General features: G+C 44.5%; 1 protein-coding gene across 5 annotated transcripts in view; it reads right to left on the minus strand.

The window, feature by feature from the left end:
* SFXN5 (sideroflexin 5) overlaps positions 1-19,029 on the minus strand; it is a 98,749-nt gene that overhangs the window by 75,547 nt on the left and 4,173 nt on the right. For 4 of the 5 annotated variants that reach the window (XM_054825749.1, XM_054825750.1, XM_054825747.1 and 1 more), the window contains exon 2: positions 11,054-11,122. In XM_054825749.1, coding sequence (XP_054681724.1) covers positions 11,054-11,122 — 69 coding nt within the window. Of the gene's footprint in view, positions 1-11,053; positions 11,123-12,353; positions 12,478-19,029 lie in introns of those variants that run through there. The other variant, XM_054825751.1, reaches the window with a different exon arrangement.

The raw sequence follows: 19,029 nt of genomic DNA on the forward strand, positions 1-19,029 counted from the left end.
TAGAAGACATCATAAAAACCTGAGAGTCTTCAGCGTGATATCAGAGATCCGAGAAATCCGGGAGATGAATGACTTCTCGCTTAAAGGCAGAAAATAAAGACAGAATGGACACGTTCAGGTGCAGTGAGGATGCCCATCTCAGACACGGGTATCGCCCCACGCCAACTCTCAGGTTCATATCGACAGGGAAACCGCTTAGACTGAAGACCTGACTTTGCCCCCACAGCCTCTCCCAGTGCCCATACTGGGGAGGTATGGCGGATGGGAAGAGCAAAGTCGAAGCCTGCACATATTAAGCATCGCCACGGAGAACTCGGCGCCTGCTAAAAAGTGACACCCCAGCGGGTTTTAGCCGCATCTCAGCACAGCCACGTCAAGAAGAGCAGCTCCACCGGAGCCAGCATCTAACGGCACGCAAGGCAACCTAACGGCTCTGTCACTGCGCATCGGCGTTCGAGTCGAGTTCATTTATCTAAAAAACCACAACGTTTTCCTCTGCTTCAGAGGGATCTCAGAGTGCCACTACGCTGAGCCGCTGACCTGTGCTGCTTTTTTACGGCGCCGCTTACACGCTCATTCGGACGGGGTTTTCACAACTGGTTACGTTCTCTCTAAAAATACCCAAGTCGATCGTCAGCGCAGTTAAAGTCAGAATCCAACTATCGCCTTTCAAATACAGGCATGCATAAATAAAGATCTTCCTCACATTGTGATAAAATAGAAGAATAAATACATTTCATGTGTTCAAGGGATCACAAGAGCATTAAGCCATACTACCAGCCTGTCAGAATCATCAGTCTACTCCCTGAACAGTTGTTCATATATATATATATATAAAAATATAAAAAAAGTCTTCTGCAGTTGAAGCAAAGTTTTTATATATATATATAAAATACTTTTGAGAACTATATATATAATAATTGCAAGAAAAAATAAATATATAGTGTGCATATAGAGGCACTACATTATATAGAGTATATATAAATACACTCTGTATAAAATATATATATTTCTTAAAATAAAAAAAAAAAACACAGGGGAGAAGTAGACAGGTAGAAAGATTCTTTGATGAGCCCAAGCTAAAGAAGAACAAGCCAGGGTATAAAGAGCGGGATTAAATCCGCTTATCCAAGCCTGCAGAAAGCACTAGATCACTGAGTAATGGCTCCCAAATATTTGAAGCAAAACAAATCACTCAGCTAAACATTTTCAAAAGCCTCCTGCAGGTTATCTGTCATCCAGATGAGTAACATCGACTTCGGTTTGACATTTCTGCACTAGCTCTGTTGTTTGGGCAGCTTTTCTAATATTAGTGCCAGAGGGCATTTCATAAATACAGAATATTTTGTCTAAAATAACATGTAGGGTGATTGCGGCTCATCTAAAGTCCTGTGGTTTTAGGGTAATCGTGTCAAGGCTCCTCGTCGTCACTGCAAACTCCGCTCTCACAACCCGCCGGTAAATAAGGCGAGCGTCGCCGAGCTCATTACGAGCTCACGTCCATGGGATTGGCAGCAGGGAAACTACTTTTCTCCCTTTCATGCAAACATCAAAGAGTATTTCGTTGTTTCCTTGGAAGCGCCAGCAGTTACGCCAACCTGAAAGCGGCAATTAATGAATGACTATTGTCCTTAAAACATTCAACACAGAAGACATATGGAATAGTGGCAATTCCTTCACTTTGCAGAGCGAGCGGGTTGGGATCGGGTCCGTGGCCGTTTTTATACTGGCTGAGCTCACATCATCAGTGCCACGTTATTTCCAGCCCTGGTATTTTATATATTTTATATATTCTTGCATTGATTAGCGGCTACTCAGCAGAAGTGGAGAGTCCGTACAAAGACGCCAAAGGAGGGTTGGCATCAGACAGGGACGACCTCTGCAAAAACCTACATATTCTTGGCAAAATGTGGGCTCAGAGACGGGGCTCGTTTGTGTTGGGTGCTAACGCCGAGGTCAGCGTTACCAGCCGAAGCTCACAGCCCTGGGTCACTACACACACCTGACAAGTGATATATTTTCTGCCCTATTTCTGGATGCGTTGGCCTGAAATCGGCTCCCTCTTTGGCTCAGCGTTTCCCATGCTCCATGCCCCTACAGAAAGAGCTGCCCATCGTCCTTCTTGCGCTTCGCTAAGCCGCTTGCTTGGGACTTCCCAACTTCCCAGAGCTGCTCTGGATTTCTCGTGCCAGATGGGGCTTAGGTCCATCGATTCAGGCATCACCCTCAACGGCTGGTGCATTCATTCGCCATCCTGAAGGGGACTAGGCTATGTTGAGGGTATGAAGGATCTCAAAGACAGACAGTTAAGACCCACACCGGGCTGTATTTTAGCGCTAGATGCGAGAACTTTCTTTTGCTCTTCTATTCCCATTTTACTGGGGCATTGTGAAATTCAGAAATCTATATTCATCAGATGTTACAAAAAGCATCAAAGATGAAGGACTGAGCGTGTTGAAGAACCTCCCCCCTTCTTCAAAGGCTAGGCAATCATCCATTTCACCTAAAGACCTGGCTGTGGAAACACTGTGCCTTGCTCCAAAAACCAGAGAATGACTTAATACATAAAAGCTTTCATTACTGGTTCAGAAAAAACATCCACCCAACTCAAACCTTCTCCAAGAGTGGGCACAAGCAGGTGCACAGGGAGAAGCAAGATGAAGGCAAGCAGAAATAATATCTCCCCTAAGCACCTTCCCAGCCTCCCACTGCTTTCAGCCAAGGCCGCTGAGGTTTCTATGGATTCAGTGATCTTCAGTGGATGTCTTAACTCTCAGCCCCCTTCCCTTACGCATACGTATGCTAAATTTGTCTTAAAACTTAACCTTATCTTAATAAAAAATAATAGGCAAGTGATAGCGGGAATAGGTGAGTCCTTCCCTGCAAGGAGCTTGCACTCTTTAGGAGCATAAGTAAGTGTGTTCTGAATACTTCAACAGATAAAGCCAGTCACTGGTCATACTTTTCCATGTCTATCCAATATCCCAGACAGAGAAATGAGTCCTTATTATTTAAGTCAAGTCCTCTTGATATTGGACAAAAAGGAAGAGCTCTGAATTAGGATGACGTTTTCTGGTGATGCACCGTTCCTCAAGGGCTGAGGATCTCCTAGAGGAGAAAAGCTGACCTTGAGAAATGGGCACACGGGGTGAGATCCAACAGCACAGACACGTGGCCATGCTCTTCTGGGAAGGCTCAAATCTCCTCAAGACCCTCAGGACTCTAGCTGGAATGACCAACTATAAAAAACAGTTAAAAAGCATTGGTTGATCACCAGAAAACTATGAAGCACTGCAGGCATGAAAAACAACTAGGATTTTCAGGCTGTTTCAGGCATTTCCAACCTGTGAAGAAAAATGATCATACAAGATCACAACGGGACTTGAGCCTCTTGAAGTTGTTCTTGCACTGTTGGCCTCATGGTTGTTTAAAAATATCATATTAGGAGAAAGCTATTACCTAGCATGAGTATCAATAAAATATAATTGTATAGTATTGTAGACAGCCCGATAATCCAGAGGTGAAAAGCCAGACTAATGACTGCGGATCCAGGGAAGACAACCCTTCTTGCCTCCAAAGCTAGAAAATAACCCAGGAGTGCCAGCACAACATTCTGGAGAGCCATTTGTGCTCATTATTGGTATGTGTTTTTGTCACTGAAATTACCTACACTGTGTGTCTTGCAAATTATCTCCACAGAACAGCATGTAACTCTGAATGAAAAACTGGAAGTAATAGATGAATGGGTCTGTGTTCTATTTTTTTCTCCTTCTCTTGAGGAAATCTTAGTAGTTACTATAACAACCCTGGCCAGATCCCATCTTATTTAGTATGGTAACAAACAGAAAACAAAAAAGCCCGGTTTTGCTTTTAAAATTGCAGTCTTCATGAATTTCCTCTTTCAGCTCCGTGGGGAGAGAAGGGAACTTTCTCAAAGAAAAGAGTCCTAGACCAACACTGCTGATGGTTCCCGAGGTTGACAAAAAGAGCGGCACAGAAAGCGAACAAAAGCGTTAAAGGCAAGGACCACGTTAAGAAGACGCCTTTCACATGGCTTAGAGGTGTTCGGGTAGTTTTAGCGAACGACCCACAGCCTGAAAACTTCGTCAGTGGAAGTACACGGTTGCCTTGTATCCCTTCTAGAAAAGTCAAGCACGTTATTTTAACCAGAGCCTCCAAAAAAAATAGGGAATAACTTTACAGCGTGCAACAGCTCCAAATGCCAACCAGCTCCGCTCCCTGGCTTTTAGCACGATACAGCATTACTATGATAGTTGATAATGTCTAAGATTACACTTCATTTCCATTTTAACAGGGGAAAAAAAGGTCTGTCTACAAGGTTGTGCTACTGTTTCAATATTTATTGTTGCTTGATTTCTCTACTGCTATCTGTAGGAAGAAGTGTCACTTGAGCTTTTACAGCATCACGTAAAAAAAAAATATGCAGCTGCAGTTTTTACTAGTATGTATCATCTCTTTCATACCCCTTTTTCTTGTAAAAACTAGAGCACTTCTAGTGGTGGATGATGGGGTCTCAGCTCGCACAATAGGGTGCTAGACAGACCATCTGCACCCGAAGGATGTTCTTACAAACCTAAGCCCAGAAGCAGTGCCAGGGATCCACCAGGCTCGGCGAGTCAGAAGCACAAACTCTACACTTGGTGCTCCACCACAGCAGCCATGTCCACCTGGGAAACACTACCCAACAAGTAGTAGTCATTGGAAAAACACTGAGGTTTTGAACTGCAGCTCAGTTCACTCAGTCCGTGAGAGGTACACAACGGGCTGCCACTGCTCCGTGAGCCTGGGTTTTATGGTTATGGCTGCGCTACTAAACAAGCCCGAGCCCTGGCTTGAGCCTGCATCAGCGTGATCTCGGGCATAGTTTTGATTCAGACCATCCAGCCCTCTGCCAAGGGATTCCCGGTCACAGTTTGGGGGTTCCATGGGCCAGGACAGCTCTCAGCAGGCACCTTTGGGAGAGGAAGAGTGCTCAGCTGCACGGCACATGCCCCATCAGCTGGCTGCATGGCCAAAAACCAGTACCTGACTCAGTTTGGTTGAACTGGCTTAGATTTAACCCCCGGGTTTTAGTACAAAGAGCTAATGTAAGCTGTACTGCCCTGACGCAGGCCAACAGACACCGAATCAGAAGGTCATTACCTGGAGTGCCCTTGCAGGACTACCTCAGCAGAACATCTCAGCCTCTGTAGAAAGAGCTGCTGAAGGATCGCATTATTAGGAGCTTAGTTTGGCATGCCAAAGGAAGGAGGAAAAAGAACAAAACCAGAGTAGCCAGCAGGACGGTAGCCCTCATCACACTGAGCTGATTCCACCTCCAGGAATCCTTGGTTGGCACCGAGTCCCTCATAGCCATCGCTCCAGCACCCTGACAGGATAGAGGACAACTGCGTTGGGTCCCACAGATGACTGCACACACATACATGCATCGGACACCTCCATCCAGCACGTGAGCTCTTGTACCGATTTTTCACCTTGTCCTCCTTGCTCAAGGGCATGCTGTTTCTGTCTCAAAGATCTGTGCCTTGTCTTCTCTTGGATCCCAACTGATGCCTACACATGGCTTAGAGCTGCCTCCAGAAACCCATATGTGCACATACAGACCGTAATAACAGTCATTATGCCAGTAGCACTACAACATTACTGTTACAGAATCAACAGAGAAAGAGTCAAGTTTTGCGTTCGAGGCTTTTAAGAGAAAATCCACTGATGGGACAGGGCACGCTGGAACAGTTTGCATCTCGCTCTGCTCATACGGGGCTTGTATCGGGGTTTCGAGGCTGCATTAGCCCAGGGATGATCCGCTGTGCGCCTGTGAGTTTCACTGGTTTCAGGTTCGGACCAACGATGACTTACTGGCATGTGATCCAAAGCAAGAGTCCTCTGGCCACCGGCATCACAAATTTGACATGGGATACGCAAATCCAGCTGTGCTCTGCCATCAGCAACTCAACAGTTTCCAATTTTGTCTCACTACTCTACGGATGATACATACGGCAGACTTGACTCCAGCTGGCCCTATTGTATTGGATCTACAGTGACAGACAACAGGAGCCAGAAACTTTTTGTTCAAGTAGAGCCAGCAGATGTGACACTGAATAAACACAGACAGTCAATCTGCTGAGTAAGAAGGTATCGTTCATATAAATAACATACATCTAATCCCGCTTCCATTTTAAACCCAAATATGGGAATACAAGATGCTCAGCGCTCTGTAGATTTATGCTTTGAACAATGAGATAAAGCAAAAGCAGATAACACACAGCCCGCCTGAGCTCGGTTTAATTCTTCTTTCACTTTTACTTTGAATTATTTTCAGATCCACAGCTTTCTCCATGAAGAGCTTCCCACAGAGCGTTAACAGTCTGTCCAGGCTCATGTCAGATGGGATAAGTTAGCCTTATAAAAATATCTGCTGGTCCCTACTGCTTCTCCCGATGGACCTTAATTACAGAGCAATTAAAAGTATTATTCCAATCATTTTAACCTCACACATCTCAAAAACAGGCATTACACCCACCAAGGGGTTTCTCATGGTCTCAGCGACACGACTTGTTGGGCTCGACCTCTGAAATGACACATTTCCTGCTTATTGGAAAAGTCTGCAAATTTGCAGCTGCCAAAAAAAAAAATTCATTAGAAAGCCAGTAATTATACAAATTAGCACACAAGAAAACCTCCTCTTTAGAGGTTACATGCAATATTGACACAAGGTCAGTGCCTTGTTTCAATATCATATGGACTCGGAAAGCAAGTAAAATTGGTAGGTAAGTTTGATACAGATAATTATTCCACCAGAACCCACTAAAGATAAAACTGGAGCAACTGGCTTCCAACTGCCCCTGCCACGTGCCTCACACAAGCACACGCTTTCTTTGAGAGTTCACGGGCTGCAAAGTATGGCTACAACATAATCCAGTACTCGCTATGCATCCCTTGAGGATTAATGCTTAAGACCCTCTAAAAGACATGGAAGTTTTGAATTGTGTTAAGAATTGGCTTTATTGTAAAAAATTAAATCAGTAAGAGAGGACTGTCACTGAGATTAATTATACTTGATATCACTGTGCTTGGTTTCCCCTGCTCAGAGGGATCACTTCATCCTTCCTCCAAACACAGCCACCAGTAGGATGCAAATGATGTAGCACTCAGGAATTAAAAAAAGGATGTAGAAAAAAAATTATTACATTTCCCAGCATTTTCCATGGGATTAACCTCCATTCTCATTAGAGACTCATTTATCTACTCTTTTTTTTTTTTTTCCTCATTTGCTGGAGAGCTCCTCCAAGACAAACAGTGATTTATTTGTTCCCCGAGAACCCTGGGCCTGAAAGATGCAGCCATCTGTCAGCGGGAAGGAGCTCTCCGTAAACGGCTGCTTTCTCATCAAACTCTTTCTAGATCTTAATTTGCCACCTAAATTATCAAATGAAACCAAACAGCCTTGAGTTACATGTATATACAAAGGATTTTAAAGCACAAGATCAGATACACAGAGCACCACAAGTAGGTCAATCAACAAAGCAGCTTTTGTGCTCCAAGAAGTCCTTCCCGTGACCCCAGGCATTCAGATCTGTTTTGCCAAGAGACTTCTCTAGGGAAAGAGAGCTTATGTAGATGTCACAAAACACACGGCAGAAGGTCTACTGAAGCATCACTATCATATAATCCAAACTTCCAAAGAAAATGGACAGAGGGCATTTCCTTCCTTGGGCAGCCACCAAGCCATTCCTGAAGACCATGAAGTTCAGAGCTATGTTTATTAGACCCCACAGAAGGACACCAAACCTCCCTCGTTTGTTGAGGTTCACTTTGGGGTCCAGAATTGCTCAAGGCGCTCAGATCCAGGGACATCTTAGAGCCCCTTCCAGTCCCTACAGGGGCTGCAGGAAAGCTGGAGAGGGACTGGTGACAAGGGCAGGGAGTGACAGGCCAAGGGGAATGGCCTGAAGCTGCAGGAGGGCAGATGGAGATGAGATGTGAGGCAGAAATCCTTCCCTGTGAGGGTGCTGAGGCCCTGGCCCAGGTTGCCCAGAGAAGCTGTGGCTGCCCCTGGCTCCCTGGCAGTGTTCAAGGCCAGGTTGGATGGGGCTTTGGGCAACCTGGGCTAGTGGAGGGTGTCCCTGCCCATGGCAGGGGGTTGGAACTAGATGGACTTTAAGGTCTCTTCCCACTCAAACCATTCTATGATTCTTTGATCCTCAGTAGTCTCCAGGATAAAAATAGGCCAGTCAGATTTTGCTCTTTTTTCCCTAGGTCTCACCTTCTTAGAAGAACCTCATCAAAAGGTGTCTGGAAAAATTGTTACACCAGCTGACCACCCTGTACCTCCAATCTTACCAACCTCTTCAAAAACTTCTAACAACTTGAAAAGGGGACAACAGGAAGGTAGAAAAGCATGCGGCTGAGCCACAGGAGAGATCATCTCAAAGTTCAGAGCACGTACCCAACTCAAAGATAGCTTACCCAAGAGCCTAGACACCCTCGATATTCAATGGAGCATGACAAGCAAGATCACTGCCCTCAAGGGCAGAACAGATTCAGCCCTTAAAGAAGAAACCCATAAAGGAGGGAGCAAGTGAGTCTTTCAGGAACCTAAAATACCTGTTCTGGAACCAGAACTGCTTGTTGCTGGAGGAAACAAAGTGAGTAGACAGAATTACAGGTTTGGGGTATGCAGCAAAACCAGACTGAGTTATAGTACTTAATTCAAATTGTTTCATTATACTTCCACTACCATAGTGGGAAAGTGCTTACCTCATCCCAAAAGTGAACACACTTCATTCTCCTTAAACCTGCAAGGAGTAGAATCACTAAATCAAGTTCACTCATATCCCCCTACTTTGGAGATACACAAGAAGCAGGTTTGAGAATTCTGTCTTTTTTTCTGTTTTAATGGCATTGCAAAAACCATAGTTTGGTCTTGCATTATGCACAGTGGGTTACCCAGCTTAAAAAAAAATTACCTACAGACACATACTATAGGCTTAAATGGAGATTTGAGAAAGGTGAGGATTATTATCAGAACATGGAAACATTCCCAAAGGAAGAGAAATTTTAACTAAACAGAACTGGATGGATGAGCTCCACCCAACAGAAGTTTCCTCCAAAAAGAGGAAAACAAAACAAGCTGAGCCATAACAAAATCCACCAAAAAAAAAAAAAAAAAAAAAGAGCAGAATCACCCATTTCTTCTGTTCTACGAGAAGAAGTTCTCTTCCAAGTGACCTCAACTCAGGGCCTCCTGGTGAAGCTGCCTGGAGCCCAGGATCCGCGTTCATCCTCAAATATCCCGAGCACATCCTGGCCAGACATCGTGCCCCAGAGCAGCAGGCTGGAAGGAACACGCTTATGGAAATGACCAACTCTGCAAAGCTTTCTAGTGCCAATTAGCCTGATGAGAGAGGGGTGTCTCAATGTTTGTCTGGATCCATATATTTCTGAGCCTTGGTTTCCTCGCTGTCTTTAGGTCTGTCATTAGCATTCTCAGTTTATGACAAAAATGGCCAAAGACAGTCTCCCTTCTCCAGCATCCCATTCCCTTTTGCATGCCAAATATCGTCTCCTCCCCTCCAAAAATCATCATTAGGTAGCGAAGGCCCTTCGCATCCATTTATGAATTTCAGAATCAAAATTATGAAAATACATAGAGACAGCTCAGAAACTACATACGACAGCCTCTGCATCACCACAAATGCACACTGGAGGATTCCCCACGCTGTCCAACACACTCCAATCCGCATTGTGTTGCGCTTAAGAGTGGCACTGAGCCTTTAACGTGTAGTATTGGTTTTATTCCGGCATATGTGCTTACATCCTCTTTAAATAGCAGCTCTAGCATCTGCAGAGTGCAGTGCATCCTCAGGTAATATTGTGATTTTCATTCCTTTGTATCATCACACGACAATGGCTAACAGTCTCTGTGGAACTGCGATGTTCTTTTGCCAGCAGGTTACCTCTCCAGGCTGAGCTCCATCTCAAGGTTGGTGGCTTTTGAAAATTATCTCATACTTGATCTGAGCCTGTGTTTTTACAAGGGAAAGTATAATCTTCAATGTGATGGTATAAGAACAGCTGCTTTATTGTCTGCAGTTCTCCTGGGCACACATCCAAAAGGTACTCTAAACGAATGACACGATACTCCTTAGCCTTATGTTTTTGAAAAAAGCTAGTTGATTTAGAAGAAAGAGCTTATTTAAAGTTGCAATGGGTCTTTTTTTCCACCCCCCACCATCACCGTGTGTAAGGAACAGGACTCAGTTCACCACCGGTATGGTGAGCAGTTCAGCTCCATTTTCAGAATTGATTGCACATATATTTTCATCTTGCACTATTCCAACTCGAAAAAAAAAAATTAAAAAGAAAAAAGGAAAAGGCAGCTGTCCTTCACTGAAAGCAAATCCTATAAATTCTGCCTGGTGGCCAGAAAACAAGACCACCAGCAGAAATATTTCTCCTAAAGGATTCCGCACAACTATTAGCTCAGTATTTTATGGAAGCAGGGAAATGCAGTAATGCTGGACAACATTAAATGAAACATAAATGGGCCAGAAACCCAAAAGCCTGTTACATACAGGGTAATAACAAAGGAAAAACTACAACACAGTGCTCAGAAAAGGTCTTCTGGAGCGCAGCCAGTGAAGAACTGCGGAGCAAGTCCACCCAGCTCATACTGCAGCTCATTTCCTCCACAAAACATTAATATTTGCTCTCTCATCTACTCACCTGCATTTTTTTTCTTGCAGGAATTTTCCTTCTGAGATGAGGTATCACTGGCAAGTTTGACCAAACCCAGATCAGAGTCTCACCAGTTCTTAGAGGGAGATGGGAGACTGATGGGGATTCACTGATGTCTAATAAAGAGTTTCTGCTACGAATTTGACAGAGCTCAGTTGGGCAATCAATCAACTGTGAGACATAAATCCACTGGAAACCTGGCTTCATTACTTCTGCTGTTCACAGAAGAAATTGTTTTTAATCCAAACCTATCTACTAAACAGTACTTCCAGAAAACAAGGCGTGTATACATTACCTCAGTAACAAAGAGAGTGCGTGGATCAATGATGTCCAGGAAGTGCCTGAATCTGCCATAAAATGAAGTCTGGAAGACAAGAAAAAAAAAAAAAAAGTGTGTTCAGTTAGAAATTGCCTTTCACCTGCTGCAGAGAAAGGTTTTATTTCCTCTGCAGAACTAAGTAGCAACTAAAAAGAAATAATATAGAAGCTGTTCACTGGTAATTTGTGATAGAAAGTCTGAAAGGAAAAGATGAGGAGTTGGACTCTGCTAAAAGCAGCGCCGCTATTAACAGGATACCAGCACAGATGCTTTAATAAAGGGATACTATCAAGCTGCTAAAATATCCTCTACTTTTTCCCCAAAAAAGACATATTGCCAGCTTAACCCTCCCTGTGGGACTCCTGGGAGATGTCTCAGGCCACAAAAACCCAACATGCAGCTCCAGACCTCCCACGCCGAGTGATGCTGTCGCAGGAATTCCCACCCTGCAATGCATTTAACACCTTCCCTGTGCTGCTTGTCCTTGTCCCCGCTAGCGCCCATCTCACGGGACCAGCAGCACCACAGGCTCCCTGATTTTTGGGGAGATACTAGTGTGAAGAAACTCCTGCGCCCATACACTGCTGGGAAAAAAAAGGTATGTGAAATCCTGTTCTCAAATGCTCTAAGAAGAGTTTAAAATCTCAACAAGAGAACAAGTACTTTTCTCCTTGATGGGAAGAATGAGAAAGCTAAATGTTGAGGCTATGTACCAGCTCAGTTTTATGTCTTACATTTATTGCAGAATTGTCCAGGCACTAAACTCGGGCTGGGTTTCATTGTGCCAGTCCCTAAACAAACACAGAGCACAAGGTGAATTGTGAACCTTAAGATATGTAAAAGAAAGCATAACTTTATGGTTTGGGCTTGTTCTTAGTGGTACATTTGGAAAAATTCAATCTAGATGTGCTTGCGTAGGGATAACACTGTGCAAAAGCTGGTGAAGATGCCTTCATCGGGAGCAGCAAGAGAGTCTGAAGGACCAAAAGCGATTCAGAGAACTCAGAACAGAGTCTGACAGAAAGGGGAAGGTCCCTGTGAAATAAGCTGAAACAATCATGGGCAGCTCCAAGGGAAAGGAGAGCAGTTTTGACTCAGTATTTAGAAAAGAAAAAAAAAAATAAAAAAGATAAAAATTGAATTTAGGCAAGCCCAAAGCACTGGACCATGAAACATTGATATACTAAGAGCACTCAGGAAATATGTACATTATCACTCAAACATCAGTCTGGATTCCTTCATCAGGGTGCAGATGTAGGCTGAGTGCCAGACCTACCTTAGTCCAGCCTAAGCTTTCATCTGGACATCATCAAGGCCAAATGGGCACGGGGCAGCCCGGTCCAGTGGCTGCTCTCTCTCCCGTGGCTTCTCCCCAGCAGAATTTGCACCAGGAATTTGCAGCCCGTCACGGATGCAGAAAGGACACGGGTCAGGGACCTCCAGGTGCTCTCGAATATTGGGACCCTTTTGCCCTGGCTGCTCTCCAGCCACGTGCAGGCAAATATCTTTTTGCATTTGTAATGCAGAAACGTGCTATAAATAAAGGACTAGAATATGGATACAGCAGCGAGAATGGCATTTAATCACAGCCTGGCATAATTTTTATGAAACATGCTGGTTTTTCTCTGCTGAATCCATCGAGCACAGAGAAATACCAATAATACTGCCTACTTATTCAGGCAGAAATCCCTCTCTAATGGCAGTCTCCAGCCACGCTGCTGTCCACCACCTCGCATTGCAACAACCCGTTCTCAGCTGCTTACAAAACTCTCTGCTGTTATTTTTCCATGATCTGCACTAAAAAAAAAAAAAAAAAACCACAACTAAACAAAATAGCTTCACATAACTTCAGAAAAAAAGCCCAATGGTTTTTAATTAGCATTGATTTAATTAACACAAATTCTGGTACCTTCTAGCTTTTGCGAGCTTGACATTTTGCTGCCTTCCTTTTATTTTCAATCTAAAGATCTCTGCAGATGCCACTGTCCTCCACATCACTACTGCCCGACGCTTGCCAGTGGTGCAGGGAGTGACGTGACTAACGCATGACTCACTGGGTCTCTCGTCACGTTATCCTGAGCGCTCCCACGTACCGTCGTCCCTCTCCCACTGCCCATCCTTCTGCGCTCACTCAGCACTGAACAGCAATTAGAGAATTCAGAGCAGTTGTAAGTACATGGTTTGAACAAGAATAGAAGAGGGGATTTTTAAATTTAAGTGGTCTCAACTTTTCCACTGCCTTTATCGTTGTAATATGCATTTCACAGTGAGAAAAGCAACATTAAATGGAATTAAATAGAACATCAGTGTTTTACACCCACTTTACAAAGGTGTAAATGACAGTACAAGGCACAAGGAAGGAGGAATGAGACCATCAAGTTCAAATGTACACAATATAAACGTTATTTTAGAAGTATAGATTTACACTTGCAAAGCTGCAGAGGCTCTCAGGAAGCCAGTCCCACAGCTCAGGGTCGTTGTTTGGTGGGGTTTAGGTACAGCACTGGTCTCCTGCTCTGATCCTTGCCTGGTGCAACCTCCACAACACCCAGCTCAGGACACGTTTCAGCAGCTCAAACTCATCCTGCCCCAATCCCGTTCCCACGTCCCCTCCTCCTCCTCCCCTGCCCTGTGCCAGTGCCGACACTCACCCGATGATGCAACCGTCTGATCGGGGAGCTAAGAGTGCCGAAAGTCTGATCCTTAAAGGAGGGATTTGTTTCAGGTGGTGGTGTTGCCTGAACCCATTTGTTCTGCGGTCAGACAAGCCCCAGGGCAAGGGCAGGACCATTTGAACAAGATCGAGACAACAGTCCTCACTCAGGCTCCCAAGCAACTGCACAGTAAGGTCCAGAGCAAAAAAAAAAAAAAAATAAAAAAGCCACTTCTACCATGCAGAGCTGCTGACCATTCCTTCACATGCTTATGGCCAACATTTGTATCTTTAAGTACACACACACACACAAAACCAACCAGAAATGCTGCAACCCAGTAAGGGAAGAAGTGCTCTTCCAGCCTCACGAAAGTTCAAAAAAAATTTCTATCAAAAAGTCCTGGGGCTTTCTAAAAAGCTTCCGCCAAGAAGCAAAATTGCTTTATCCTCCTAGCCTTCTTCCTGGGGGCGGGGGGAAGAAGTCTGAATATACAGGCTAGGCACGGAACCAAGCAAATTAATGCAGACAAGCAGCAGGCACTGTGCTATGGGCTTCCTAGGAGACCATGGCCAAAGCGTCCTTTTCTCAGATACCATAAGGCTTGCAAGGTCACCTAGGACCAACGGCTTGTCTGCCGGCAGACAGGACTATCTCAGTGCTTGCTTCTTTCATCCCCGCCAGTTCTCAAGAACATCTCTGACATCAGGGATGCACAAAGAGAGCAGGCGGAGAAACCTGAGCTCGAGTCCGTCCTCCCTCCCCTAAGGCAGGCAACAAGACCCAACTCATCGGCTGTGGTTTCCACTTTTTTTGCATTACCATGAGCTCTCTAACATGCAATTACATAAACAGGCTTCTCCTTGTTGCTCTTACGAGCTGCCTGGAAGTGAAAAAACCCTTCTTAAATGTCTCCCACGAAGGAAGACTACCCAACCTTTCCAGCAGAAAGGCTATTGTCACCCTGACGCTCAATCACTGTCAAGGCGACTGAAGCCAAAATCTGCCTGCTCTCTTTCCCAGATCCCAAGAATCAGGATGAGCTGCAGTCCCATGACAGCAAGTTATCCTTTAACGCATCCTGATCAGCTCGGCACGCTCACAGGTCGGCTCAACATCCCTCATCACCCACAGCACAGCAGAAGACAAGTCATTAACAAACGTCTCGCTCTGCTGCCTCTAGTCCAAGTTTCTCCAAACGAGGCAACTGCATTAAACCTCGTTCACTCCCAAGTTCAGGGCAAGATTAAAAAAAAAAAAAAAAAAAAAAAGAGAAGCTTTGTTAATAAAGCAACTAGAAAAACAAAACCATTCTTAGTGGTAAAAAAGCACTTTCCTCATCCTGCTTCTCTCCCTCATGTACAGGCAAGCTGGACTCGCTTGCAATCAAAAAACCTGGGGGAAAAGCAGCAAATAAAGCTCAGCCTTGGAGAGGGGAGAGTAACATCAAAGCAGGATGAGTGGTAGAGTGGGATGGGTGGAAGTCCCCTGTTCTACATCTAAAACATCTTGAAATCAATTCACGGTGCCATACCTTGTTTCATGAAAAAAAAAACCAGCCCAAAAAACAATGTAGAGGAGCACGAGTTTGAACAAGTTTTTGGTTTTTTAAACTCTGATGAATGAGAACCTCATGTTCCCACAACAAAAGCTCTCTTTCACGTGATCTCTCCAAGAACCACATAAAACGGATCCAAACTCAAACCAAGAGCAAAGTTGTCTTCTTGAGGCTGCAGCCAAACATCCTCGCTGCATATTTCACTGCTCAGCCCTCCAACGCAGCAGCGTATTTACCACGACTGTACAGCTCCCGAGCAGAAAACCATCCGTTGACTTTACTGCTGTCGAGCCATGGCACTTTCTGGTTTTCCTTTTGAGTTGACTACAGAAAGCAGCTTCTCTGCAAGACCTTGCTGGTTGCCTTTCCAGCATCTAGGTCAGTTCCTGCTTCCTGGGTTTAGTCTCCTGACTAGAAGCCATCAGAATTTGTTTTAATTAAAGACTGGTATTTGTTTTCACAGAGCTGCATGCAAAACAAACTGCAAAAAAACCCCAAACCCTAATCATTCAGAAATTTAGGGGCAAGTTAAATCAGATGCAACTGTTGCGCCTCAACTGCAACTCAAGATGCCTTCATGAATATAACCAGAAAATTGAACTCACAGATCAGATCAGGATTTTCTCTCCATTCCCAATTCAAACACTTTCCTGCAAATACCAAGTTTCCACAAGAGAAGTAGAAAAATCAATAGCCAAAACACAACAGACTGTTTTGCAGACTGACCACAGATAAGAAGTCTTCAAGAAGGGATTTTTGGCTCTACAAACTAAAAAAAAAAAAAATTGGTTTGCACAGTGAGGCTACGAGGACTCAACCCAGGGACCCCCTGAACACCTTTATTTTCATTTACACACTGACATTTTACACTCCTTGCTTGCGCTCGGGCTTCACCTAGCGCTGCAGCACTTTGTGTGATGGGAGTATCATGTTTAACTGCGAATAAAAGTGATGAGAAATAAATAAATAAGAACATAACAAAATTCTTTCAACTTAAAATACATTCAACTCCCAAATTATTTCCCAACACCAGATGAATCCATTGCACATTACTGGTGGTCTTTGCTGCACCCCAAAGCACCAGGTAAAGCTCAGTTTTCTTACAGGACCTTTTGGCTCTCCTAAGAGGAATGGAGAAGCCCCTATGAAGAAGCTAATTCAAAACCATTGGAAGAAATAAATCCAGAAACATGTTATGGAGACATTTTTTCTTATTCCTTTCTCTTTATTATCAAAAAAAGCTATTTATGTGACACTGTCGCATCATACTGGGGTTTCTACAGCAAAGAGACGCCTCATTGAGAGCCTCAGCCTCGGGAAAACAAGAGACCGACCTCAGCCGAAGCACAATATTCCAGTTTCTAGTTTTTATACTTTTCTTCTGTAACTGCTCAAAGTTCTGCCATTGCTAACAAGCATTTACTTTCCTCGGTTACGGCCGCTTGCTTTTCAAGCTCTGTTAAAGGGCTTTAGGATAAAGAAAGCAGGCAGTGCTCTTGTACGTAACGGAATCCTCTCAGCAAAGCAGTGCTACAACAAACCTCTGGGGTGCAGGGCCAGCAGGGAACGGCCGGGCATTGTGGCAAGTACTTGCCCATGGTCCATATTGTGAATCCTTATACTTAGGAAACCGCTTTCTGCGGGTCCTCACGACGGATCATCCTGCTACTCCTGCAGCTCAGCCAGCCAAGGCACTGCTCAGCCCCTCTCCTGCCAGCCACTGCCTTGTCCCAGGCTCTGGGAAACACGTGCTCATTCATTAACTCATTATTACAAATTCTGAGAAGAGGGAATTTGATTTTATTTGCCTTTTAGATGCCATTTCAGTGCTAAAACAGTGTTATTCACTGCTCCAGCATGTCTTCTTTTGCTGTACATCATACATCAACTGCTTGCTTTTCCCATACCTCCTTCTGACCCTTTCTCCTCCATCCTTTCTCCATCACTCCACGCCCACTATCATCTAACAGGGGGAAAACCAAGGTATTCCCACCTCCCTCCAAGGACTGAACCGGACACACCAACTCTGCAGCCATCCAGCAAACCAACAGTTGTCAGGACAAATGAATGGGATGAGAGGATCAAGCCCCGGGGCGCAGGGACAGCCAGGCACCGTTCAGTGCACCAGCATGGCAGCTGCCCTGCAGCACGCTGCAGTCAACCAAACCCAGGTTTAAGTGAGGACTCAGGATGGTTCCTTTTTAACAGGATCATTTCCAGCTCTGGATGTCATATTCATGCAAAGGATGGAGCTTGCAGGACGCCCAGAAGTTTGACCTTCAGCTCCCAAATACCCATTTGTGGTCTTTTTTTGCCATTTTATTCCTGTAACATCTGTTGTAGTAAACAGTTATCTGGAAAAAAAAAACAAAAACTGAATAACACCAATTTCCTGTGATTAATCGTGGCTATTTTGGGACCACTTCTCACCAGCCTGCAAGCAAGATGAAATTCTGCAAAACGGCTGGGAATATTAATTCCCTTAGATAGCAGAGCAGTTCACGAGGGAGCACAGGACTACGGTACAGGTCCAGCTCATTTAAGCGGCTGTGCAAGATCCAGCTGACTCCGAGATAAGAACGAGAAGGAATCTACTCCTTGCAGGCTCAAGAAATTTGGAGAAGGACCATGAGAGACAGGTAAGTGACCGTGAGCAAGTACTTGTTTATCACCTTAAAGAGGCAAGTGTTCCTGGAAAGTCTATGCTGGGCAGCCCTGGGAAGAACAGGAGATATGGACAACTTGACCAATTTAATTACAGTGGTATTTTAAAAAGAATTTAATTAAGCCAGAGAAAAAGGCATGCATACTTGGGCATTTTTTTGAGCTAAAAATCAGGCTTATGTCAGCTTTAAATTAATTAGGAAGAGATTTAAGCTAAACCAAACAAAATTAAGAAAATTCAAGCCATTGAGCTACAGGACTCTGGCAAGGTATGGCTGGACACCAGAGTTGTGTAATTGCATGCGCGCTTGCCGTCCACCCCAATTACAAGTTTAGGCTAAAGCTACGGACTCTCAGCCCTTTGATATTTTCAATTTGACTTTACAATATGAAAGGGCCAAGAGTACGTATAGGAGTAACGCCAGCATCTCAATAACTTCGGTTACCTGCAGTGACAGATCTGCTCACGAGCACAGATAGGACACGACATGGAAAGCTTTCGTGGGCATTAGGTGGAGTAGTAGGGGTTTACATCTTGTAGCATAAGATGCAAACAGACAAACTCCCTGTTTAAAATCCAATCCTGGCTGACAGAGATGTAAAAAAGCCAACGGATGGCTTTTTTTGGCAGGTTCTGTGGAGTTAACAGATAAACATCAAACCCAAAGGTGTCTGTATTCCCTCTTCTCCTCTGCAGTTCGTCTGTAAGCCTGTGTTTGCAGGACCCAGCTGATTGCGCAGGATAAACGGGGCCAGCCCGTCTTCGGGGCTGAGAAAGCCACATTTGGTGACAGCAAACACCATTTACTGTTTGCCAACCTCATCTCAAGCACTTTGTACGTGCCAGCCCGGACCCGCACATACACAAGAGTTGAAGCAGTTGCAAAACAACCTTAAACATCCTTACACAACCTTTTAAGAAAATCCCATCTCTGTAATGATAGCCCTTTAGAAGAGAGGCGTTTCAGTCACTTTAAGTGGAAAATAACGTGACACCGAGCAGCACGAGCAGAAACTTCTGTGTTAAGTTTACTCTGGTACGATACAGCTCTGGTTCCTCCCGCTGCCTGTACCAGGGC

Source organism: Grus americana, chromosome 4 (assembly GCF_028858705.1).
Source record: "Grus americana isolate bGruAme1 chromosome 4, bGruAme1.mat, whole genome shotgun sequence".
In the NCBI taxonomy this organism is placed as follows: domain Eukaryota; kingdom Metazoa; phylum Chordata; class Aves; order Gruiformes; family Gruidae; genus Grus; species Grus americana.